Raw genomic sequence first — 27,968 nt, 5'->3', positions numbered from 1 at the left:
AGTTAATTTATTTCACATTATGGATGTATGTAAAAATAACTTCTAGTTTACTAGTTTAATTTGAAAAATAATTGTAATATTTGAATATTTATACTGTTTGTTTACCTAGTACAGAAAAGCCAATAAGACATCAAATTCAGATTAATTGCTTACACTATCATGTCAAAGTGAGCGAGACAATAGTAGGTTTTAAACAAAATGCCGAAATGCATAATTTATTTCCAAACACATTCGTGTACCCTTATTACTCTACTGATGATAGACGTTATATTTTAGTCATACGTGAGATAAACTATAGAAAAAGCTCCATCTGGGAATTGGAATATGAAGCTATTAGATGGCGCCTTGAGCATATAAAAGATCCAACTTATAATGAATTCGTTTGAAGCCTAGCTCGTATAGTTTCGCACAAAGTGCTTTCAAACAGAGCAAATGGGTACCACTCGTTCGCTCAGTTTCAAGCTAGGTCGTCATAAACGAATTCTTTATTAATCATTTGCACTTATTTTAATCTTCAAAACCGACCTCCGAACCTAATAATCTCTGCAGCTCGATTGCTACCGAACACTACTATTCATAGTGCCCCTATGAACATTGAATAGCTATTTCAAACAGAACTAAGATGGCAAAGTTCTGTATAAAATGGCATCAGTCATATCAGCACATCAACAACTGCTATGCTACTATGCATTTGCAACCAACATAAAAAATAAACATGTGAATAAAACCTAAAGTATTAGGAAATCAAAGCAAAACAAAATATTCCTAGAGCAGTTTAAATGAAAATGGCATTAAATAATAATATCTAAAGTAAAAATATTCGTCTTCATTATTTGCAAAAATACAAGCAGAATTCCTTCAGCAGCTCCGAAGAATTACTCGTTTACTTTTGTTTGTGGTATATGCATACTAGGTCGGCCGCAATTTTGAAAATCACATGATTTCGTTATTGTTATTCAAACTAGGTAAGTCTATCATCCTAATTCAAAGAAGACCGGTTATAGTTATAGCAAATGTTAGTCATAGTCTAAGGGGCTGGAAATATCTTTTTACAAAATTCTCATTTTTCGTTCACTTTGATGGTGCTATAATCGATAAAAAAAATGACTTGCAACAAATGTGTTTTGCCTTGCATTACTGCTCTTTATCACTTTGATTATGATAAGCAAATTATCATGTCAAATTATATAAACTTCAAGCATAACTGTCCAGGTGTAAGTATTTTGAAACAAAAATGACACTGCGACGAAAGTGCGTAAATAAAAATAACAAAATTTAATAACTAAAACAGTTGTATGTATGGTTCCGATAGCTATGTGTTTTGCTTTACAGCAGCAAACCAATAATTCGAGAATATAGATATCTCCGATACAGATTTGTAATTTTGACTAACGAAACAGCAGTAAATAAAATAAATTTATTTACAGGAATCGTCTTTAGCACTAGCAAATTCACGTAAAATTGGAAACTACATAGCGTCGTCGTATTCAAAGCGACTCTTTGCTCAACTTTTTTCATTGCCTAGTTTTAAATCCTGCAAACCATTAGTCTAACCTTTTCAAAATTTTGGTATTTAATAATTTCCTGAGTTTCCATTTTTGTCCTAGCAGTCCTAGTTTTTGTCCAAACACGATCACAAGAACAACTTAGCCCTTTTTATCGTGTCGGTGTACAAGTGATGTCTTTGAATTAAAGTTTTCTTTTCGTTAAAAAGATCCATATCATGGCAAAGTTAATCTGCCAATTCTCGCTCCACTGATTTGACACTAGATCGTAATGCTGAATGATGACTCTAAATTACAACAGCGTATTCATGACATAACTTAAAATATTGCAATCTGTCATCAGGAAATTGTTCTCTGTTTGCAGATTATTCAATCGAAATTCTGGTAAACAGCAGTCCTCGTTTGTGCAGCCATGCGCTAAAAAGGGAAAAAAGAAACAGTACATTACAGCTTAGCTCACTATTGCAGTTTCTAGAGCGTACCCAATTCCTGCGCCCAGCAAAAGCGACAATACATTGGTCAGTACAAGGGAGTAGAGAACTTCACGCGAAAAAAGGGAATTTTTGCCTACCCGTGCCAACCGCATCGAGTAACCTCCTTGCTGAACCCTGCGGATTCTTTGTTTGGGATGATCAAATTTCCAGTTTCTACGGGAAGCATTGGGGCAAAATGAAATAAATAGTTTAATTATTGTTGATTTTTTAAGTAAACAGTAAAAACATGCTCTTACGATGGTGACAGTTGGTCCGGCCGACTGCTCCATTCCCACATCCAGTCGTTATCTCTCTGAGCGGTAGGTTTTCCTTCCTGTTGGAAAAATAAACATATCTATCAGTACAACAAATTCAACTGAAATTACAAATGCAAATGTTTTGTATCTTCCACATCCCCATGGTAAGCAGCTATCGCATGGTTACGAACAGTAAACTAAACTTCAAAAATTTTCATCCGATTATTAGCCGCTTTATCCATCAGCATCAGCTGTCATTAACCTCGTTTGGAAAAGGTTCCTCTCAAATTGTAAACAAAACAGGGCAGTGGCACTGCTTCAATGGAATCAAGACATGCTCACATGTACAAAAAAAAAGAAAACATGGTTGGATTTGTAGTTTAGTTGCTCATTTTGATTAGATTTGAACACATATGCAATTGTGGAAGAGACTTTTATTGATACTAGTAAATTACTTTATTGTTATTAACCTATTATGACCTGACGCATATTGAAATCAACTATTAAATTTCATGTGCTAGAACGTAATGGGTTAAGATGGCAAGTTTCATAAAGGTTAGTGGGAAGTTTTATTTATGTGCTTCGATAAACTTTGATACAAGCTGTTTAGCGATACTGATGTGTTCGATCTTAATCGAGAGATCAATAATGTCACTACACTTGAACAAATGATTTAATTATAACGACGGATCGGGCTGGGAACTGTGTCTTGATTTACAGTTTCGATTTATTTTAGCCTAAACTTTCCATCTTTAGAAAGGTTTCTTTCACTACAAGGTTGCCGACTCTACTTTGACGAATGATTGGTCGTGGAATTAAATCTTGACAGAACCAGGCCATCCGATAATTATCACGAAAAAATTTTTTAGCGGTCGACTTAGTCGAGTTACTCGACAAAATCGTGTGGCATGTGACTTACATGACCCTACAACTAGTTTCGGCGCTCCCTGGCTGTATTCAAAACTGTGGGTGGGTCCGCCCAATCCCTTTTGGCCCTTCTGTAACAGCATTAGTGTGAAATTCATTTGATAGTCAAATTTGAATCTACTGTAATTCTACCCACATACATTGGCAAGTCCTTGAACTGATGGTGGCTTTCCCCTACTACTACTACTACTACTACTCCCTGGCTGTATTCAAAACTAGTAAAACATGAATAGTTAAAAATATCGACATTCAAACACGAATAATATTTAAGCAATTTGCTTACTCAATAACGATACCGCAAAGAACGAAGTGCGGAATACAGAAAAACGTCTAGCTAGATGATAACTCACAGTATATCAAAATACTGGTCGCAGTGCTTACTCAATAACGATACCATAAAGAACGAAGTGCGGAATACAAGAAAACGTCTAGATGATAGCTCACAGTATATCAAAATACTGGTCGCAGTCGCATGTCCATACAGCAAGAAAAAACTTCGCAATGGAACGACGTTCCAGTGTTACATTTGTTTACCTGGCCACTAACATAGCATTTTCTATTTCTATAATAGGTACCCTAATTGAGAAAAAGGTAACTTTTGCATTTCAAAGCAATGCACAATGGGAATTTTTTCGAAAAAAAGTCGCTGAGCTAGGATCAATCTGTTGATATTAAAAGAAAGATATTTTTATAACAATTCCAATGGTGTGATGCTTGCTTACGGTACGCATCTGTTTCCAGTAGTTTTTGCCAAAAGAAGGGCATTTTAACCTTCTTTTCTCAACTGGCAGAGATGTAAAGTGTCATATCTCTGGATTCCGCTGGGATAAAATAATCTTTATTCGCCATAAATAAGCTATGTTCAAGAGGGATCTGACTACATAGTATTTGTTTACAAGACATTGTTGTTTTTTTGTTGTTTTGGTAAAAAAAAGGTATTTTAACCTAGTTTTATCACCGATTATAAATAAACGTGAATATATTTCTGATTTCCGCAGGGATAAATTAAACCTCTTTTCACCAAAAGAATGTTATTTGAATATGCATTCGAACAGTTTGGTGTTTGTTCCCAACACCTGTTTGTTTCTTGCTTAGCTTTGTTAGCTTTGGTCAAATAAAGATCACGCTACCTTAATTGGGCAACGTGAAATGAGAAAATTATGGTAAAATGATAAATTTTGCCGCGATCCAATACCCTGCCTTCGGAATCTAAATTAACTATCTTGTGGCGAAAAAGGATCGGTTTTATTCAAGCGGGCTCCAGAGTCATTGATCAATACATCTCTGTACTCCTAGAAAAGTAGGGTAAAATCCCCTTCATTTGGCCAAAACTGCTATAGGATCAGACACATGCTGTAAAAAGGACCACCTGATTGGAATCTTCATAAAAATGCCTTTCTTGTGATATCAAAACATTGAATGTAGCCCAGCGGCATTTGGAGATACTTCTTTTCAAAAAAATCCTCACTGTGTAATGTTTAGAAACCAACCTAAATCCTAAGTTTGAGCAGGAGGGGTTCCTACATGGGTCAAACAGAGTTCGGGAATAGAAATTGGTTGACATTTTAGTGCATAGACTCACAGTATTCTTGGCACAGACTCAATGAGAGTTTGAAGTTGGATGAATACGAACAGGTCGAGTGCTCCATCTAGTAATTAATACGGAAAGGAATAATCGGTACAAATCTATGCAAACGAAATAGGACGATTGTTGCAAACTTAACTGACCTACTTGAAAAGTGAAAAAATCTTCTTAGATGCAAAGGCAGGGGAAACGGGAAACGTATCAAAAACTAAACCTTGGCATTTTGTGTAATGCAGCATCGCAAGGAATTGCTGTAAGCGAATAGTAGTGTAGTATAGAAGATGAATGCCCCTTATGACAGATCTACGATAAACTACTACAGAGATACATCATTTGTTCATAAACTTCAAGGCAGCGTATGACTCAGTTAGCAGAAATGGGTTAAGGTAGAAGCTTGTGCCATCCGTGTCAGTTTCACATCCAACGTCTGGATAGTGAATGAGATTGAGTTACACGTTTTGAAGCAAGCTATCAAACTTATTGCTAAACATCGCTAGAAGGTGCGCTATACGAAGGGCGGGAGTGCAAAAGAGTGCTACCATCATCATGGAAGCTTACAAGCTGCCAAAGCTCGTTAACTGTACTGTTAACTGTAGATCGGTTAAAGACTGTAAAATACCTCAGAAGAGCAAAGCTGTTAGAAATTAACTAATTATAAACTCTGTCAAAACCTCAATACAAATGCTTTTTAAGTGGAAGTATATGTTATGTTACCAAAGTGACTTCTAAATCAAAAACTACTAAACAAAATTACTTTCCCAAGAAAGCAAATTCAATTTGTTCTCGAACGCATGACATGGTGGTTGATGATTTTTTACACTAATAAGCACGCCGTGATGAATGAAGAGGAATTATCATTGAACTTATTTCGAAGCCCCTTGCGTCTTTTAAAGTAGGCAACTTTTGAAAACTACCAATGTCAAATACCAAATTTAAGCACAGTAAATAGAGCTGTAAATATTCAGTCGAATCGCAGAAGGTCGAGTAGAATTTTTTCCCGTCATTTGATATAAAAAGTCCCAACCAGGCAGCTGCTAAAATTATGAAAACAAAAATCATTCCGATCAACTAACTCTAAACGAACAGACCTGGTGGCCATCAAGGGCACACTTCGCCGACAGCGCTGCCGCGATGTACTCACCCGGTTGAGATAGTTGATGTAAACACCCCTTAGCTCTTCCTCGGTGGTGGCAAGTTCCGTGTTTGGACTATTGGGAGGTGATTTTGGACTACCGCGGGGCGAATCCCGCCGCGAACTGGTCAGCGAAGTCACTCGGCTCGATTCTTTCGATTCCCGCTGGGCTTCCCGTAACAGTCTCAAATATTCTTCCACCGAGGTAAATGGCAGTGGGGTGGTCCGATCGGGACTCTTGGGGCATGTGTTCGTGTTCGATGACAGTTCAATCCATGATTCTGAAATTGTAGCAACATTTGAGAGAGTTAATTGCGTCGCCGATTACAGTTGATTTTTTTGAGCTCTAAAAATAAAAGACAAGCTAGCTGTAGGAAGCTCGCGTTATTAGTTGATTAAACTTTGTTTATATTTCGCAAAGTCAAGGACGTGCTGCTGCCGACAGCTTAACTGCAAAACCGGATAGTCGACCGCCAGTCGTTCGGCGCGTCGTCGAAATTGCTATTCGCACGGCAGCAGACTTGCCCCCACATATGCACGTAGGTTGACTAAGCGATAAAACAACGTTGGATACTTAATTTGCATACTGGTCGCATCTTGCGACAAAATATTCGCTAATCAGCTTCCTCGTTGCAGGCTGTCCACGGTAACGCAGTTTGTATCGTGTGCTGAGCAACGAAGATCATTTATGGTTTTAATACTAGACTGATTGGCAATTTATTGATAGTAGGACTTCCTTTAATTAACTGATGTACTAGCTAATGTCATTACAATAATAATTGATCGGACGTGATAAATTGATTTTTTTAATTGATATTTAGTGACGTTTTTTGTGGATAGAAAACAATTAAATTCTGTGTAAGCAACGGCTTATCGCTTTTATTTGTTTTTTTTCTTCTTAGAATTTTGAAGTTTTTCTTACGTATACTGTACAAGTCATTATCTAAGCATTTCAATACGTGATGTAACACTTCACTTAGATGGAGTCGGAGAGATCACGTACCAGACAATTGCATAATATGTAATGTATGTATTAATCGCTTTAGAGACATTAAACAGACAAACACGAGCTTGTAAAGATTGTTAGCTGTAAAGTTTCCTCATAAAGCTCATAATTTCACTCTATATCTTAACAAATAACAAATAAAGAAGCACGTGCAACAACTTTGCTCAGCTTAGTAATTGGGATATACTTTAATTTGAGTTGCATGTTACAAACTTCAAAACACATTAATTTCTCAAGATTAATTTCTGTAATGGAATTTACCGTAAAACTTCTCTACCCTCTTTTAGGGAGCTTCACATTGCTACGCTAGAATTAGTGTAAAAACGAATTTGATTTTCTTATTTTTAAGAATCATTTTACTGGATAATCAGATTTTTCTATACGAGTGTTGACTATAGTCAATTGTGTAGCGCAGCTGTTCATTGTTACGGAAGTATGTAGTTCCTCTACGAACACAATAAGATCTAACAAATAACTTGCTTAGGGGGCGGAATTTTCTTCTTCAATGAATTGTGATAACAAAAGTTTACAGCAAACCTCACAAAGCAAAACAAAAAGCTAACGGTCGTGAAACTTGTATTAGCATGGGAGTATTCATCCCACAATTGATAAGCCATCAGTACGTCATGTGAACTGATCGCTATTTCAGACAACTGCGAGCGTGATCGAGGTTCAATCCAATGAGTTCGTTGATATTAAAATAACGACGCAAATATAGTCTGTCGACAAATGATTATTAGCAGTGGCGTCAGCATTAAAATCATTGCTGAGAACACATGCTTCGATTTGAAGAAAACTAACAAACGACTTGTGATGTAAACCAATTGAAATCTGGGAAAGAATTGTGTCCGCCAAATTTCGTACAATTGAGCAATTAACACTGCCATGGGTTTGAAATCCACAAACATTCTTATAACAGATTTACTTCCGCATCTATCAAATAGTGAAACCACTATACATTCTTTTCCTATTAAACTGACGACGCTACATATGTATCCATGGACACACATAAAATCTACGCCGAGTAATAGTATAAAAACAAAAAACAGCTGACGACCTAAAAGAAGATATATTTATGTACCGCGCGACACTGCCTGACCGAAATACACATTTCTATCAACTACCATTAATTCAGATGTTGGGGAAGCCCTGCGCTATAATCACGACAAACGTCTTGTCTAGGATGGACGAAAAAAAAAGAAAACTTCAAGCAATATAAATAGATTGCCAGTCACAATAACCAACGACCGCCACCTTCACCTCCCGTGGTAGCGCTCTTGACCGTCAGGTCATTGCGCGTTTGAATTCAAGTGCATCAAGTGCACAACAAATAATATAGATGCACCGTACATCATACAGGATTAGTCGATGACTAGCGATACTGTTGATCAAAGAATCAAGTGCAATGTTTTAGGTTTCATTAGTTAGCGATGATGAACATGAAACGCACTCCCCTCGGTGACAAAATCTATCTGTAGAAGCTTATTGAATTTCAAAATTCTCGCTGCGACATACAACTGAATAGTCTTTAAGAAATGAGTGTCAAAAATCAGGGAGACTTGCACCAAACTATCTACTAGGGGGCTGGTACCGAATGGTCGAAACACAAATGGCCGAATCACGAATGGCCGAAATCCAAATGGCCGAATTTCAACAGCAGTCACAGAAAGCCGAATTACGAAAGGACAAATTTTTTCGGAAGGCCTAAATAACTATTCAATAAAAAACATGAATTGTCAACTAGTTAACAAATAACTTTAAACAAATATAAAACAAACTACACGACTATTTACTATAGAGTAAAGATGATTGATAGTTCTTTGTTCCCCTAAGCGCAAATGAACTTCGTTCATTATAATGCGAGAGCTATTTACCGTGTAGGACAGCATGTATCCCACGTTTTTGCAGGTTGAAGGCCGTGAATATTTTCGGCCGGATATGACGTTCGGCCTTTTGTGATTCGGCCATTCGTGATTCGGTCATTAGATATATTATGCCATTTGTGATTTCGGCCATTTGTGTTTCGGCCATTCGTGACTCGGCCATTTGTGTTTCGGCCATTCGTAGGTAATCCCTACTAGTAATGGCTGGTCGTTTTGGGTGAGCTTGTAGTTCAGATCAGTGTATGAGGGAAGAAGGGTTATGAAACAGGGAAGATAGAGAGAAAGAAAAAATGAACAAGAGAAAAAGTCATGCGACGCCATGCCCTAGGAGAGATGAGCGAAAACTGTTTTCAGAATATTGTGGTAATAACAACATGGTCATTGGTCGATCGCTCATACCCCGTAGACCAGCACATAAAGTCTCGTGGGTTTTCCACGACGGCCGAACAGAAAACCAAATCGACTACATCTGCATCAACCGAAAATGGCGAAGGAGCCTTCTTGATATACGCAACAAACGCAGTGCTGATATGGCATCCGACCATTATCTTGTTATCGCTTAAATACGTTTGCGCGTCGCACGTGTTCAACGACAGGAGGAGAAAGTTGGGTGCCGCTACGACGTCCACCGATTGGAGAATCCTGAGGTGAAAAGGGCCTTTGTTGAACAACTTGAATCCCGAGCCTCGTAGTTGCCACCTGGTGGAACCATCGAAGAGCAATGAACCGGCATCAAGAACGCCTTCATCACGACCAGTGATGAAACCCTCGCACGCAGCGGCCGGAGAGAGTGGATCTCGGATGAAACTTGGAGGAAGATCGACGAGCGGAGAGAGGCGAAAGCCGGCATTGAGCGAGCGCGAACCAAATCGACTAAGACTGCTGCCCGTTAACGATACGCCGAAGTGGTGAGGTCTGTTAAACGAGCTTGTAGGCCAAACAAGAGAGCCTGGACTAACTTCCTAGCCGAACGAGCGGAAAGCTCCACCACCAATGGTGATATCCGTTTGTTGTACGATATTTCTCGCCGCCTTAGTGGTTCCAGGATGAATACAAAGATGCCGTTAAAGGACAGAGCTGGTCATCTACTAATTGACCGTACAGAACAGCTTAAGCGATGAACTGAACATATTGAACAACTTTTCCGAGTTGCAAATGTTAGAGCCAACCAAACAAATCAACATTGTGTCAACTCTGAGGCGTCATCACTGGACGAAATTGAAGTAGCTATAAGATGAATTCTAGCAAATAAATAAAATCCAATAATGTGCCAGGGATATACTGTATTTCAGCCGGGATTCTCAAAGCTGACCCATCTTTGTCAACCCAGATGACGCATCAGTAATATACTGGAAACCGCATCTTTTCCAGTAGACTGAATGCAGGGCATATTGGTCAAACAAGAAGACCCATATGAATACGAATAATACGGTAACTGTGGCACCACGTTGCTCCGTATTGCTCTCAAAGTACTCTGTAAGGTAATCCTCAACCGGATCCTGCAAAAGATCGACGCTACGCTCCGGCGACAGCAAGGTGGATTCTGTGCTGACCGATCATGCGTAGACCATATCACAACGTTACGCATTATATTGAACCAGATCAACGAATTCCAAGACTATCTTCTACTGGTGTTCGTTGACTTCAAAAAGGCGTTTGACCGACTCACTACGAGGCATTCTCGTGCAAGGCTTTGCACATCGGCGTCTTGTTCGACCCTATAGCGTTACTGCTGACGTTAGACAGGGTTGCATTTTATCACCGCTTCTGTTTCTCATCGTTATGGATGAGATATTAGTTGGAGCAATTGACAATAGATCAAATCGAGGATTCCCTTGGAATCCTCCAACAATGGAGCACCTAAATGACCTCGACCTAACCGACGTCGAAACGATATGCAGAGCAAGTTAGATGACCTCTCCGACAGCTCTCAGGCAGCATTCTTACAGTCAATGTAGTCAAACTGGTAGTGTAGCAAAAGTCTATGGTAGTGGACACTGACGGGATCCCAGCAACTTCACAATACCAGGACAAGTTGAGCAAGTGGACGCCTCTCAATATCTTGGTAGCCAAACAACGCCCGATGGTGGTATCAAGACTGATACAGCCACACGGATCAGGAAAACCAGGGGTGCATTTACAGGTATGCGAAACATTTGGCGCTCAAAATCTACTCAAAATCTAAATCCGTACTGTTGTATGCCTGTGAAACTGAATACTGCGTCTCACCGGAGACTACGCAAAAACAACAGGTTATTATTAATTAATTCCTGATATATATTATTCGTGTCTGGTGGCCTGAAGACTAGATATCCAATGAGGAACTCCATCATCGATGTCATCAACGGCCGATAGCAACAAAAATTCGAACGAGATCTGCAGAGAAGCACTCAACTGGAATCCGCAAGAACAGCGTAGAAGACAACGCTATCTGGACTGTAGACGCGAACCTGTTCCGGCGAAAAGCCATGGCGGATAACCATCGACAGTGGAGATCTCTTATTTCAGAGAGAGAGAGAGAGAGAGAGAGAGAGAGAGAGAGAGAGAGAGAGAGAGCAGTTGAACGAACAGTCACCTCCCGCTTCATCAACTGATATCTAACTGTAGCAAAGAAAACTGCATTGTGATTAAACCGCAACAAATATTTTTTCCATGTGTGGACTCATCACTGCGACCAGTATCGTTGATCTATTGTGATATCGCCCGGGTGTTTGCTGTATGACCTGCACTGCATTTTTTTCAGTTATAATCGCCATTGAATGAGCGATATGCTTATTAAATTTTATGCGTGCTTGTGTGTATTGGGGTTTACCCTTCCTTCAATGCTTGATCTACTTTACCCACATATTCCTCGCTGCCAGTACTATCCCATATTATAGCCGTCCCTGGCAAGGACTCATTCATACCTCTGACCAGTACACTTAACTATAGGAAGGACATTTGCACTGTCAAGAGGCGTCAGAGGATAAATATAGAATTCAACATGAAGGAAGGGTAATTGGAGGGGCCTGAGAATAAACCCATGCTAAAGTCACTTGACATCGAATGGCTTGATTCTACTAAGATTCGAACCCACGACCACTCGCTTGTCAAAGCAGACTCGATAATCTTGCGGCTACGGAGCCCCCCACAAATATTTACTGAAGGGTAACTTAACAAAGTCATCGTGCTCAAATACTCAAACTGGGAACAAGATGGCCTTTCAGTGCATCCAGGCTCAGTAATTTTTCATACCGACGGCTCAAAAATAAACCGTTATACTGGAGCCGGAATTAAACTTGATGTCCCATAGGTATTGTTCAGTTTAACCAGGATTAAACTGAACAATACCTATGGGACACTTGCCGACAGCAATCCAAGCGAAAATGTATGCGATTTTGGGATGCTTGTGCATCTACCTGCGGGCAGATAACCTAGATATTTCTATCTATACCTATAGATATGCAAATATCTGCATTTACTCAGATAACTAGGCAGCACAGAATGCTCTATGTTCACCCATATATCGTTCCACATTAGTATGGGAATGCATCCGTTCTATTCGACAGTTAGCGGGGTTCCAGGACACTGCGGAGTAGAAGAAAACGAGAACGCCGATACATCAGCAAGAAAAGGGTTATCCACTAACTTTGTTGGTCCAGAAACTTATTGCGGGGTCTCATCAAGTGCCCTGAAAATGGAATTCAAAGATTGAAAAATCAATAGTATAAAGTAAAATTGGCTTGCCGCAGCTGCACTACGGCAATCAAAGAAGTTTGTTATACTTAGTGGTAAGAAAAGCCTGGAGCTACTTAGCTTAAACCAAAAAGAACTAAATTGCTTACAGGACACTGCCCGAGCAAATAGTTTTTTCACGAAGACGGGCATCCTCAGTGAAGATACATGCCGCTTCTACGGATATGACACTGAAACATCAGCACATCTACTGTGCGAGTGTGGTGCGTTAATGCAACGCAGATTAAGAGCCCTCGGTAAAGGAACATTGGAGCCTTTGGATATTTGGACTGAAAATCTTATTGGGATTTAACTTACTTACTAATGTAATTAACTTCATAGGAAGTGCTGTGCCTAATTGGAATTACTGTGCATAGTAAGTGCTGACGACCGAATTACTGCCCAGGTAACCAATAAGCATTACCATAAGCGGCAAATTAACAGCTTATTGGCCCATCTGGCATTTTAAACTGCGCGTTGTTGTATATTCGCTTTTGACTGCATAGGTGTTGTAAATTGGCATCCTAAATTCTATTCATATTCTTCGTGTCAGTAATCAACTGCAAATAAACATTGTCAGCACTATAAGAAAATTAGCAGTAAACTAACCGTATATTTTGCCAAAATAGCATTTAAGTAGCATTGAAGGTAACTTAAATGCTTATTGACTTGCATTTGAATAGCATTAGTGATGCTTATTGATGACCTGAGTGGTAATATATCAAACAGTGCACATAGATTACGGATGGAGCATACCATAATAGAGCTAATTGCTGGTCGCAGTGGTCTCGTCTCCTATAAATAAAATAAAACCCTCAGTTTTCATAAATCGATCACGTCGTGCGATAGCGAGTCAGCACAGCATACTGCCTGAACGATCAAACCAGCCGAAACCGGCGAGTATGTCTATGTCTGACATCTAGGCAGCTCCCTCTGATCTGACGGATGAACACAGCTATAGCCCACGGTTGCCGCAGTACATCTGTACAGCTGCTCGTCGACCATTAATATAGCCTTTTGGAACGATAATTTAGCATTGTCTATCGGCATTTGTGACTCGAGCAGCACGTTCATCACAATCGTATGGATGATTTGTGCTTAGCCATGTCTAAGCGAGATACATAAAAGAGGCAGATTATTGCAAACAAATAAAAGATGGACCGTGTCGTGACAACTGATCAAATTATTACAGATAACTTTAAGACTGCCAGCTGACTCGTCGTACAATGTCAGCTGACAATGTCGTATAAAAACATTATAATCCACTTTGAAGGGTAGCAATTGAGAATATGGAATTGAACAACCTGTGTTTTCCACAAGACGGCGCAACATGCACATATACACATACATCGGTTATCATGTAATCAGCCATCTTGGCGATGTCAATTAGATGGCTTCCTAGACGTACCGTTACGTACCAATTTATGTGACTAATTATTCAACATGATGATTAAAAATACACAGCAAATTTCCTCGAAGAAAAGGCGACGGATCTTATATAACCTTCTCCTGGAAATTTCTGTTCGATGTGTTTTGATGGACGACGAAACGTACGTAAAATTGCACTCAAGTTCACTTCTGAGTCCATAATTTTTTACCGCATCATAAGGGACAAGCATGATATGGCAAAGCAGAGCAAAGCCTAGGTGCTCATTCCGTTATCGAAACTTGGCCTTCTGTTTTCACACGACAGACTTCGCAGCCAGCTGTTATAGAGTGCAGGACAATTGCAGGGCCAGTTACTACGATCCTATTGACTCTAACAGCCTCTCCCAGTCAGGATTCGAACATATGACGACTGGCTTATTAGGCCAGCAACATACCTCGAGGCCAACTGGGAGGACAAGCATGATATTCGATACATCAAAACAGAAGATTTTGGAAAGATGGTCTGGGTATGGCAAGCAATCTGCTCGTGTGGATTGAACAGATCTTTTGTATTTCACAACAAGATTTTAAAGATAAAGATTTTAATACGTTGGGACGCAGTAGGCACGCTAATTGATCTGTATTAGCCAAATACAGGTCGGACTCGATTACCGGGTTAAAAAAAATATTTTTTTAATGGTAAAAACCTATTTAAAAAAAATTTTACCCGGATAATCGAGTCCGACCTGAAGATGTTTCGAACTTAAACTCAAATAGAATATCAATTGAATATTACCTAAAATATTATCGGCGCACATCACGACCAAAGAAAAGTAGAAAAACAATCGATAATTCTTTTGAATTTTGCCATTTTCACAGACCATTTGTTGCGAACAAAATTGAAGAGAACTTCAATAAAAATCAAGTTCTATAACAAGATTTCTGTAAAAAGCAAAAAAGTTACAAAGAAGTCCATGAAACCCTTTTTAAGAAATAAAACTGCCGCAAATTCATATCTAGCTCGAACTATCAAAAAGCCTTCGATAACGAAACGATAACAAACAAATTGTACACGAACCAAGATAACACCCCAGCCAGCGCGTGTCTTCGTGCTACAATATTTACAATCAAACAGCGTACACGCGTTTGTTTACTAATTTTCCTGTATGACTCAAGTCAATGTAACCATACAAATAAAGCCAAAGCAAAATGCACAAGATTCAACATTGCTCGCTCAAGCGTACAAAAGTAGCGTTTCCTCCGAAGGTTAGCAGACGGGTCAAAACGGGTAAAGTGCGAGCTGGGTTTCAAGGACTTGGTAATCGATATAATAATGCAACGCAGGAAAATATGTATTGAATCTTTTCTTTGGGCAGCCTAGTCAAATCGTTTGGACTTCGTTGCATTCGTCGTTAACAAATAAGAACAGAAGTTTCACGCCTTCAATCAACCGCATCGCTATCACACACCGATACTACCCTGAATCAATTCTTCCTCAGACGTTTGTGAATGATCAATCAAGGTAAGAGTAACAAAACAAAACAAAAATCCCACAGCACATCCGTCTTTTCACGCTACTCAGCTGTGAGCACGTTACGATTCAATTAAAATTCCCAGAACGTCGCAAACAATTGCTCAGAGGCTCAAATGAATAATTGGTATTTATAGTAGCGTTCATCAGTAAAATTTTTGTCAGGGATTATAGAAAAAACACCTGTTTTACTGCGTAAAATGGGATAATTTGCGGTTAACCGATACAAAACTACAGACGAAAACTAAAAATAAAAAAACTATGAGTGCAAAAGTCTACAACTACAGGCTATATTCTTTTTCGTTGTCTTTCAATGAAAGAGATTAAAATCTGTTACCCTGCCATAAAGTTTTAAATTACACGTTGCTGCCCCCGGAAGCAGACGCTTTGCCAAACCAAAGGGTTGCGAGCGAAAAAATCCTACTTTTCTTGAAGGCCAGTTTTCCTTTCTTCACTACTCGTTAGAAATGCTAGGCCGGCTGATTTATTTCAATTGCGTTCCCCGGCTAATCGGATCTGCCTTGTCATTTTCAGCATCAAACAACAGTAGTAGTAGGTAGGTTATTTTTTTATTACCACCACTTCAACGGTAACAGCTGTGAGGGGATGTTGTTTCACATAATTAATACCTCGGCTACCTCGGGTTAAATGAGATGAGGACATTCACAGTGGATTCTTTGTTGACTTTTCAGACAGAGAACGATGACTATTGCGGCGAACTCGCGACTGAAAACGTTTCAAATATTTGCGCTAGTCTTTATTTCATGATGCGGTAAAGTTCCGTTGAAGATGTTTAGCTAAAGATTACTAGCTTGTCTGGGTTGTTGTCCACGACGGACCAGCTACTAGTGTCATCTTTCGAATAAACAAAACAGGATTTTCTTCCTGCTGTAGATAAGCGAAGCGTTGCAGCGACACACATAACCTAGTGCATTGTTTGTGAGCCACGGTCAACTTACTCTTTGTGGCAGGCTTATTATTTACAGTATCTTAATTGTTTTCAGAGCAAAACTGAAAAACAACCATTACCAACGATATGCCTCCGCCCCGCTTCGCTCCAGTGAGCGGAACGATTGCGGCGTTGTTCGTAAGAAAGCCGTATCGACGTCAACTGGAACGAATCGTTCATTTGCCTGCAGTTCGTAGGTTATCAATAGAGCAAACTCACAATCAATGGACGCTTCAGCCTCCGTGAATTAGCTAAAAATAGGTTCAATAGATTTCAATTGCAACGCTCTGTAACCCGAAAGACGTCGAGAATCGGGAGGTAGAAGTTCAACTCTATCAGCCGTTGATTTATAAAACAGAACGATGAAAATATTTTTTAATTTTGATACCTAAAGATTCACGACAGAAGGAAAAATAGACCAACCTCGTGTTTTGTTTTGACATTTAATTAATTTTTCATAACGATAGTTGTTACAATCGACGACCGGGGCGGTAGAGGAGAGTAATGAAACGAATGTGATTATAGTATCCAAATAGAGTGAGACAAGACGTGAAGGGGAAAGAGCGGAAAATAAGGTAAGAGAGGGTCACTAAAAAAGTAAAGCCTTAGTATTCATATCGTAGTTAAAAACCTTCGGTTTTTCGGAGGACTATGTCGCGACAGTTACCGCCCAGTTTACTTCGAAGTACAATGCTGTTCTAACAAGCCAGTCGTCATGTGTTCGAATCTCGGTTGGGCGGTGCTTGTGAAGTCAGTGAGATCATTGCACTAAGCTCCGTAATTGTCCTGTACTCTAATAACCGGTGGTGAAGTCTGTGTCCATGAAGGAGAATCAAATCTTAAAGACGTTTATACCCAAAGCTTCCCCTTTTTGTCGTGGTAGAATGCCGGTTTGTGACGGTCTCGCAAAGCCAGGGCCATTATCGAACTGAATGTTTTATTACAAGATTGGATTGTTTGGCTTATTACATTCCAATCAGTAAGTGGGTCCTAAGCTACATGATTACAGAAAGGGCCTATGTTACCACCCTGCGGCACATCTGACTGGTTCGTAAACAAGAGATTGGCAGTTCTTCATTCGTGTGCAGAGGTACCTATCAGCAAGATATGATTCCAGGCTAGCTCTTCACAAACCTTTTCAGTCTAATTTATTCAGCTTACGTCAGCAGCGAGATTACTTTTAGTTGCACTGCAGATACACTGATACAAATATAAGCTCTACAAGCAACAAATAACGTCTCGTTCACGAGTCTCGAAACTCGATCTAGTTTTGCCAGATATTTTCCGATCACTGGTCCAAATCTGAGATCTTGAACTGTGTGTGAAGTGAGTAGAGGCAATGGATGGTGACAGAACCTTTAAACTCTGCACACAAAGTTTCATCCTTCCATCCATTAGCAGCATAGAGCCGGTGTGGCTTCTGCTATATCAACAACTTATCTCCATTGTACTCGATCCTAGACTACTCTTCTCCAATTCGTTAAGTGGCTCGACACTCCAAAGTCGGTTCCAACCTGGTCGAAGCATCTAGTACGTTGGGCCCCTCTATTCCAGGCGCTACCGGGGTTCTTAAAGCGAACATATTTCGCTGGACAGTCGTCTGTCACCCTTGCAACGTGGCCGGTCCATCGTAGCCTGACGACTTTCACCAGATGTACAATAGGAATCTCTCCAAATACTGCCCACAACTCGTGGTTCATGCGCCTGCACACAACTCATGGTTCACTCTCTGCTTGTACTCCTTCAAAAATAGTCCACAATACTTTCACCTAAATACGGCAAATGCAAATATCTGCCGTAAGCATATTTACAGTCTCAATTCCATAAAGGAATATCTTTTCCGTTCCTTGCGTACCAGCGTGAGCAGGCTTGGCACGCTCTTTTCGCTTTGTTAGTGCAGTTTTCATTACAGTGCATCAGCCAAACAGAACTCGTTAGTGGTGTATAGGGCAATTGGAAAGTTATTTATTATCTACAATATTGGTAAAAAAGGAATAATTTTATCCATAGTATTTTTGGTGATTTGGGGCTGCTAGATCATTCTTTTTTCTCTATAAAACTGAAATCTGATGAAAAAGGCTACGTCTTTGTTTACTATACTGGGACTGGGTATCACTTTGTGAAAACGAAAATAGAAGTGTAACGTTTGAATGAAAGATTTCAAATGGTAATTACTACTAAACCACCGAACGAAACTGAAAAATTTATATGTCGGATATATTTATATGGATAGATAAAATGACCAGCAATTTTATGGAGGGGTTAAGAGAGCAATTTTACGGAGGACGTAAGAGGGGGGTGGGGGGCTCCTATACAAATGAAACACAAATTTCCTCTTAACTCGAAAATTATTCAAGCAAACAGTGTTGAAAAATTCATAGCAGCAAACAACTCAATGAGATTTCAAGCACAAAAAATTTCAACTTTGATCAGAAGCGCCGAACTCACATATGAATTTCTCTCGCTATTATATGCGAAGTGAACCAAATTCAGCTGTGAGCATTTTGCTTACTTCTTCCACAGCTGGCATTTCACACAACGAACCAGAGAACGAAAGACAATTAACGAGAATTAACCGGCAGAGAAAACATCAGCTGCGAAAAAAGCTAGCACACATTCATGAATGAAGATGGCAAACAAATTGGCAGAATTTATATTTTTCCTTCGCGGGAATCGACATTTTCTTAACTAGAAAGTAAAAAGCCTAATCAGAATAAGATAAACATATAGTTTAAATGTGTGTTTTAGTTTAACTTTACGATTTATTTAGAGATTCATTCTCTTACGCTCAGCCACAGTTACGTATCGCACGAGAGAATGCCTATGCTGTTCAACAACGAATTTGTATGTATAGGTGTATAACTCCGGGTAGCAGTTGAAGCAAAGCAGAATATGATCAAGCGTGAAAAAATATGCGTGAGTTTTGTGCTTCTTGCTATGAAAACAGGAAAAAATCACGCGTGAATTTTTTCTGCATAGGATCACGTTGACATGATTCACAGTTGATTTTGATTTTTGATGTATTTTGAGATTTCGAGTTTTTAACATCACTGCAAGCAAATGCAACCAAATTTGGTATGTGGGAGTTTCAGGAGGCAAGCATTTTTTCTATGGTGAATTGAGACTCCTCCATATTTAGGAGGGGGGGCTCCCATACAAATAAAATACAAATTTCCTCATAATTCTAGTCAAGCAAATAGAACAAAATGTGGCATGAGGGGGTTTAAGAAGGTAGGCAGTTTTTTATGGTGTAGAGACCCATGCGTCTTTTAATAGGTAAGGCTCCTTTACAAATGAAACACAAATTTCGTCAACTCGAGAACTAATTAAGCAAATGGAACCAAATTTGACATGTGAGGGTTTTTGAGGCGGGATCTTTTTTCAATGGTGAATTAGGACCTTTGTCTTCTTTAAGAAGGGGAGATCCCATAGAAATGAAATACAAATTTCCTCATAACTCGAGAACTAATCAAGCAAATGGAACACAATGTGCCATATTTTCTGCTATGTAAGTTAAACGGTAAGTTGTGAAAGTAAACTAGTAAAACCTTCTCGGAGCAAGAGACAGTGAATCGACGCCGCTAACTTACGTGCCTGTTGCCGTTCATGTCAAAAGAGAAGTACATTCGAATGGCACGCTATATTTGCGATAAACGTGCTTTGGCTTTAATGTTATTTGTAGCCAATGGCCCTTTTAAAGGTCACAAGCGAGTTAAAGTAAGCTTATTGAAACATGTCAAGCTACGCATAATCTGTGGGCTGGTCATTCATTACTATTTCAACCCTTAGGGCTGTACACCATGTAGTTTTTTGTCGGAAGGTTAGACCAGTGCGACCATTATTTTGATTAGTTTCAACTGCAATTGGTCGGTGTTAAGTCAGACCGAACCAAGTGACAATACTCTGATTTCGAGAAAAACGCATTCAAAGTTTGCTGCTCTGTATGGTTTATACCTAACAATCGTTCGAAATCATCTCATAACTCTGGCTGTTTGCAACATTTATGTAGTCTGATTAGGGTAAAATGTAGCTTAGAAAATTCTTCATCGTTTAACTCATTTTTTTAAATTTTGCGACTTGATCCGGTCTGATTTAACACCGACCAATTTTTCTTTTGTCTAGGTATTAGTTGCCATTAAAACATTATTGATCGAAGTGTTCGTTATTGTCAATTCATAGCTCTTCTTCCAGTCCGGCATAGCACTTCTTATTAAGTTTATTACCTAATTGGGATTTGCAGACCAGATTTCGAAAGGCTCCGTTGTTACTTTACCGAAGGATTGTATATATTGGATCGTCTGTACAAACTAGCGCCAGAAGTAAGCTGTGGCAAGCTCAAAACAAGCTATGGTTTGCTTAAATAATTCAACTTTCAGCTGTTTCTGTGCTGTTTGAGACAGATCACATTACGTCTCCTCTTTTTCTCCGTCTTTCTTCCTCTTTGTAATTTTTCCCATGCTCTAAGACCTTTTCTATTCAACAGTTTAAAATTTGATTCATCCAACGAAACGCGTGTACGACGATAAAAAAGCAAATAGCATATTAATGACATACATACCATGCCTATATTAGCCTGTAGCCGGTCTTCCCATTTGCTTTGCTAATATATTTCAATTTCCAAGTAAAAAGACCGTTCAAATCCGCTGCAACAATACAGTGTGTTGTAAATCGGCTCCTCCACCGCACGGATCGTTTTTCTACTCTCGAACTTGAACTGTCTACAAATGGACATCAAATTTGTAAATCGTTTCTTGTTTCAGACTCTCTCCAAGATCAATAACCAACATATCCCAATGACTTACGCTTTAAAAAATCTCCTGAACCAGTATTCCACGTACTGTTATTTCACTCGATCGTAAACTTAGAAGTTTATCAAAACAACGTTCATAAACAAAGTTTAAATTCAAAAAAATACAGGGATGTTTCAACTTCAACAGTATTTTGTAAACTTAATATCTTTCAACTAAGGTAGAAGTATGCGTGTGCTTCCGTACGTCTAGATTTTTTAACAAATCGATTTTATCCTAATACGGGATCCCATAATTGTATGTTTATTTTCGTGAAAGTTATGATCGCATACATTGCCCTAGATTAAAAATAACGACAGAAAACAAGTCCGCTATAAGAGAGACTGCTACTTACAGGGACCAGCCCTTTGTTTAAGTAGGTCCTTTGCCATCACAAAACATACTTGAGACGTAAGAGATTTTTCGAAGTAAACAAGTAAAATGAAACAACAATGGCTGGTTGGTAATCACTACTCGTGCAACATTGTTTGCATCAATAACCGTTGCAACCTTGCGTGTAACTTGTGCATTTCTGCTAGTTTTTCATCAGGATGTTTATTACTCATTATAATCTGATATTTTGGCAACAAGAACTCAGTGCTTTACAGTGTTGAGAAATACGTAGTAAATATGTATTTTGATGGGTTTATATATCGTATTTTTTATAGGAATGAGAATTCCATACTTAGGCGATGAAGCGCACATATATCATATATGTTATTGGGCTAACATACTTCTATCAATTTTGGAATGAATTTATTTATTTGTTTTCATTAATTTTTCCCCCAATTTTCAATACGGGTTCCATAAAGATTTTTAGATGATTTGAAATTTTGTGTGGAACAAAAACCTATTTGTTGCTAATTGATGTTTGTTAAATTTATCACTAATTCGTCACATTTTTAACAATTATATGACGAAATATTTATTTCCATATTTTATAACCATCAATCATATCCGGAACGATTCGCGATTAGGGCGTATTAGCTAGCATAATGTAAACAAATTGTTATTAGCATTAAAATATGATCAAACAAGGTTTTAATGATGGGCGATAGAGTTTTAAAAAAAGGACATTATTCAAATGTTCCACAGTTTGTTACGAAAATTTATAACTTTGTTAGATGAGGTCGAGATTATACTTTCCAAATGCCTGCATGTTTTATATCAATTTCTTCTAATTTGTAGTTCTATAACGAATTAAACCACCAAGTCACAATCACACATCCTTTGGTGATTGGCGGCGATACCACATTTTGTAGATTTTTGAGTGACTTGTACCAACAGGTAACTTTAGATCACTGGCTGGTGTCTTCACACCATTTAACGATCGATATACGTTTATTAGCTTAAAATACTTATTCAAAGCATAAAATATTTGTCATTAAACACGAGACTTTTGGCTAAACAGTAAATAGTGTTAATAAACTGTGCAAACGCCCTCTGTACTCCGTTGAAAATGCGATATTCCCAACGCGCTGGAAAAAAAACGATTATGTTTCCAATTTACGAAAAAAAAGCGTTAAACAAAACATAGCAAATTATCGAGGAATTACGTCTCTTTGTGTGGGCTCAAAGATGTTTGAAATTCTAATTGGTGGAGAGCTATTCCGAGAAGCTAAAGCATACATTTCCACAGACCAACATGGATTTTTTTTGCAGGCAGATCCACTATGACAAATTTAGCACAGTTTACTTCGCACTGCATTAGGACTATCGAAAGCGGAGCTCAAGTAGATGCCGTGTATACAGATATAAAAGCAGCATTCGGTCGCGTAGACCTCCTCATCCTATTGGCGAAAATCGATCGTCTTGGAGCCTTTTTCAACCTAATTGAATGGCTGAAATCATACCTAATTGGCCGCACTATATCTGTAAAAATAGACGGTCATGAATCACAATGCTTCACGAACTTGTCGGGCGTACCACAAGGACGTAATCTGAGACCATTTTTTTATTATTTTCCCATGACGTCTGTAAGATAATTCCATCAGGCCGATATTTAATTTATGCTGACGATCTAAAGCTTTACCTTGTTGTACGCTCGACAGCTGATTGCATCGTACTTCAGCGACATTTGACGACTTTAGCGATTGGTGTGCTCAAAATTTGCTTACCCTGAGTGTGTTCAAGTTCTCTGTGATCTCTTTCTCACGCAAAAAGAACCCAATTCGCTGGAATTATTTTATATCTGGTGAACCACTCAGTAGATTAACGGTAGTCAAGGATCTTGGTGTTCTTCAGGATGATCAAATGTCCTTCAGGAACCACTATTCCCATGTCGTTTCAAAGGCGACTAGAAATTTGGGGTTTATTATAAGACTCGCAAAGAATTTACTGATCCGTACTGTTTACGAGCATTATGCTATTCCCTTGTTCGTTCCGTATTAGAAGCCTCAGCTCAAACAGGATCGAAGCTTTTAAAGCACGGTTCTTGCGCTATGCGTTAAGAAATTTACTTTGGAGAAACCCACTGGAATTACCTACATATGTTGAGCGCTGCCGCTTGCTTGACATGAATACCCTGGCTAAACGAAGAGATATATGTAGAGCAATTTTTGTGGCAAAGCTGCTGATAGGCGAAATTGACTCTTTGTGAATTTCGAAATTGGGGGCTTCGTAGCCGCAAGGTTACCGAGTCTGCTTTGACAAGCGAGTGGTCGTGGGTTCGAATCTTAGTAGAATCAAGACATTCGATGTTAAGTGACTTTAGCGTGGGTTTATTCTCAGGCCCCCCTCATTTACCCTTCCCTCATGCTGAATTTTAAATTTACCCACTGGAGCCTCTTGAAAGTGCAAAAGTCCCCCCTATAGTTAAGTATACTGGTCAGAGGAACGAATGACTCCTCGCCAGGGACACGGCTATAATATGGGATAGTACGGGCAGGCTTGCCATTTCCTCACTCATTGTGCAAAAAGTGCAACTTTTTTCATTCAACACAATGAGCAGGTTGCTGAGCAATCGCAATCAGAAAAAAAGAGAAAAGTTCAAACAAAACGGAGCAACATAAATCGCGACTGAGTAAAGTGTGAATTTTTCTCTTCTCTTTTTTTATTCTGAGGAGGAATCATCCCTGCATGAAGGCCTGGATGGCCTGATGAATAAATAAATAAATAATAATAATAAATAATAATTTCTTTATCTGGGTTATCATTAACAAAACTAAATCACTCTTATCATTTCATTCGAAGATAGTTAAAAACGCCATTTATAATATCATATTGGTTTGATGTCGCTTGTCTTTCAACTAACATGTAAAATGCTATTTAAAATCTCGCAGGTTGAAAGTCTTTAAATAAATACTGAAAATTTGTGCCTCATAACACATGTTGAATATTCCATCTACCACATTTTTATACAAGACTTCAATTTAGAAAATATATTATTATAGTATATCGACATAATCGGTTGAAGAGGAGAGGTAGGTGCGTTCTTTTCTTCAACGGTTTGCTTTCAGGACATCAACTTTGTCTAGATTTATTGTTCAAATGATAAGATCGATGGAAGGGTAGGGAAATTGAAAGGATAGTTTTACATTCTTAAAACTTGTTTACTTCCAGGACATCAAGTCGTCTAGGTTCAATATTTAAATAATAACATCCATCAAAAATCGTGGGTAGTTTCAAATTTTTACAACATTGTTTACCTTCAAGACTTCAATTTGGTTCAGATTTACTGGTAATAAATAACTCCTGTCCTGTTGGAAAGCAAAAGTTCGGTCCTTTATTTTAGAATTAAAGTAAACGAAAGCGCAGGTGTCTAAAATTGTCGTACGCATACCGGGCCTGGGAAGCAAAAGGGTGCTTCCATGTGATTGGCTGATTCGTTCGTTTTTGACACTGCCTACTTTTTTATGCTTTATTCAATAGTGGTTTACGAAATTATTTTTATATTAGCTTTATAGTTGAAATTTTTAGAAAAATTTCTGATCGATTGATGCAAATATCTCTAAAATCCATTGGAAAATGGCTGAGTTATAAGAACTCAAATCATAACCACTTATGGTGGCCCATTTCTCGTACTTCTCAAGTGCACCCCAATATAGAAAACAAAAACGTAGTTCTGCATTAAAAACAAACAACAGAAGCCAGAACTTTCTAATTCTACGTTTCAGTAATTCTGAGTAACTTTCCTGTGCTTAAACAGGCTAAAACCGCGATAATTATATTACCACCGGTCTTCGATCCCACTGAAATACGTACAACGTAGAATCAATAACACGTCAGCGAGCCCACACGTAGGTACTATTAACGTAAATGCACAATCACGGAAAATCGATTAATGAATTGCAAAAACCTCTACCTTATCAGCTCAACTATCAGTTCTTTAGACTGGCAGGTTTTGTCACGAAACGTCATGCTCACTCTCGCCTGTACACAAGAGAATCTAGCTGCTAGCGGCAACTTAGCCGTCATCTCGCTTTTCATTATGCCAAACACATATGCACGATTTGCTTTATTTGGTTCCACTTCTCTCTCGGGCCCCAATCTGTCGCGGCCACTTCCCGTTCACAACGACGCATATTTGCGCTACCAAAAATAGAAAACGATGTCAACGACATGCAGTACACAATCTATGGAACCTTCTACTGCTTGGTCAACTACAGCTCCAGTCACTTGATGGACTGGTGGTAATTGCGCTAAAAAGTATATCTGCTAGAGCAAACATTGGTGTTTTAAGAGATACAATCTAAAGCCCCCACCAGATTCGCAAAATCCAGATGGAGCATGAATTGATACAGTGTTAAAATCGAACGACTGCTGACACTACGATTCATTGAGTGTAGTGTGTTGTGTTGTGGTTTTCCAATGGACAGATCGACACAAAGAAGTCTGTTTTTGCTACAAAGTATGCTAACTTTAATACAGCAAAGCAAAATACTAATCAAGGTCGAAACCAAATAATGCTCATTTTGTAATACTGGTTTTGCCAGAAATCAAATTTCGCTGTTAAATAAAATGCCTCCGACTGACAGTCGTTTTCGCACAGTCTGTGTTGAGCGATTCCTATCGCATGTACGGAGTTCAGCAGGTCGGTGAATGTTCACTGTTTTGTTGATATCGATACGTGTGGTAGTTCACACATTTCTGTTTACACTCTATGTATTCTGGGCAGCTGTGTGTTTATCAGGCTAGGCTACTACACAATTCACTGGTTGAATCGAAGTTTTCTACAATGCCGTTTTCGAATTTTCTGGAAATTGCCTTGATAGAAAGTAGTTTACATGAATTGAAAATGCTACATACTTATGAATCATTTTTAAGTAAACTAACGAGATTAAAAATAAATTTAATGGTTTGATAATGAAATACTTAATTATTTTATAAACTATGTATCCATTTGTTTTTTTATTCTTACTCTATCTTTTTATGACAAGCCACGTCGACCTGGCCAATTGATAGTGCTATTGGCAGCGCGGAATTCTTTAAAGTTTGCCATTTCCCATATAAAATGGATTCACAATCGACACGCAGACAGAAAATTCATTACAATGAAAAACCAGTTTGAAAACTGGTTTCGCAAAACTGCCGGTTAGAGATGCCGCTTGCGAAAATAAACAAAGCCCGCCATGTTTTCGCAGCTTCAGCGTGAAATTGCGTCGCAATATGCGATTTGGTGGGCTCTGTGCATTCAATCGAGGAGGTAAGGGGATAGAAAAAATGATCGGTGAATGGAAGTTGATAATGAACATTTAAAGGTGAACGTGACTATCTGCTAGTAGGTACATTATTTTACGTTGACTCATTAGGGAAAAGTCCAATTTAACTAAACAAATGTGAATGTAAACATGCCTTCCAATCACAAATCCTAAATCACTCTGTTGCACTTACCTCCCAACAGATCCTCACTCTTTCTAGGCGTCGTTGTCATTTTATCCGTTCCACTCGTTAGATTGATAGAATTGAACATTCTCTTGTTCTTTGTCTGGAATGTACGGATGGTTCCCGGTTTGTCGTACAGGAAAATTTCTCTGTGCGCTGGTGTACCGAGTCAATGGAAAAATCAATTCTCCTTCCTTGCTACTCTTCGCTATATTTGTAAACAAAGATTTCAATAGTGTACGTGGAACCTCCGCAGCTGTCTCTCCAGGTTAAGAAATTCAACAGAAGGAGAAACGGTCTATAAACAAAGCACCAACACAGGCACAGATGCGCTACTCAACGCGCAATTCGTAAAAAAACGCACACCTCTTTGTAGAACTGTTTACGTCGATCCAGTTTCCTTTTCATGCACTTGGCTACTTTGTTTCACTGCAAATTCTTTTCGAAAGTCAGGTAACAGAAACCCCTTGTACAACGTCAAATGTACAGTTCAGGAGATATTTTACGGAACCTTGTTGGCGTTGTTTTAATCACACGTACGCACGCACTCAATAAAATTGTATTAAAATGGCGTTCTCTTCGAAACGATTTACAGGATCGACAATTACACTACAAAATAACACTTATGGGAGATTCAAAAAACACTGCCTCTATCGTTGAAACTCTTGATACGACCTGCGTCCTCACAGTCCGAACGACAATGCGCTAATGCAAATTTATTCGCAGTAATGTTTTAGTTACCAGCTGTCGACACCTCGCTGCGCATTAGTACTGTGCTGTATGTAAAAACACAAAAACAGTCAACCAGACCGCTCCAGTTCGAGCTTTCTGTTCTGATACGGCTTGAAGACTATACACAAAACAAAATAAAATCAAGAAAAATGCTCCAGATCACGTCATACACTCTCACTTGTCGTTTGCAATAGCAACAAATTCAGTGCGCAATCATAATACAAGTAAAAACTCGCTAGGAAAAAAACCCTGTTTTCTCTGTTTACAACGAAACCTAGCGACTCGCGAAAGCACGA

At 38.9% G+C, this 27,968-nt stretch overlaps 1 protein-coding gene across 1 annotated transcript; it reads right to left on the bottom strand.

Annotated features, from left to right (window-relative positions):
- LOC128740624 (BCL2/adenovirus E1B 19 kDa protein-interacting protein 3) lies at positions 1 to 27,968 on the bottom strand. Its single transcript, XM_053836218.1, has 5 exons — positions 26,950 to 27,968; positions 5,889 to 6,160; positions 2,236 to 2,312; positions 1,988 to 2,152; positions 1 to 1,922 (listed from the first exon to the last, which is right to left on the bottom strand). Exons 1-5 carry the CDS (start codon positions 27,026 to 27,028, stop codon positions 1,871 to 1,873), a joined length of 645 nt encoding a protein of 214 aa, XP_053692193.1. The 5' UTR covers positions 27,029 to 27,968; the 3' UTR covers positions 1 to 1,870.

The sequence above is a fragment of the Sabethes cyaneus genome, chromosome 1, assembly GCF_943734655.1.
Source record: "Sabethes cyaneus chromosome 1, idSabCyanKW18_F2, whole genome shotgun sequence".
NCBI lineage: Eukaryota > Metazoa > Arthropoda > Insecta > Diptera > Culicidae > Sabethes > Sabethes cyaneus.
The sequence above is the reverse complement of the archived record's forward strand: the minus strand, read 5'-3'. Positions and strand labels throughout refer to the sequence as shown.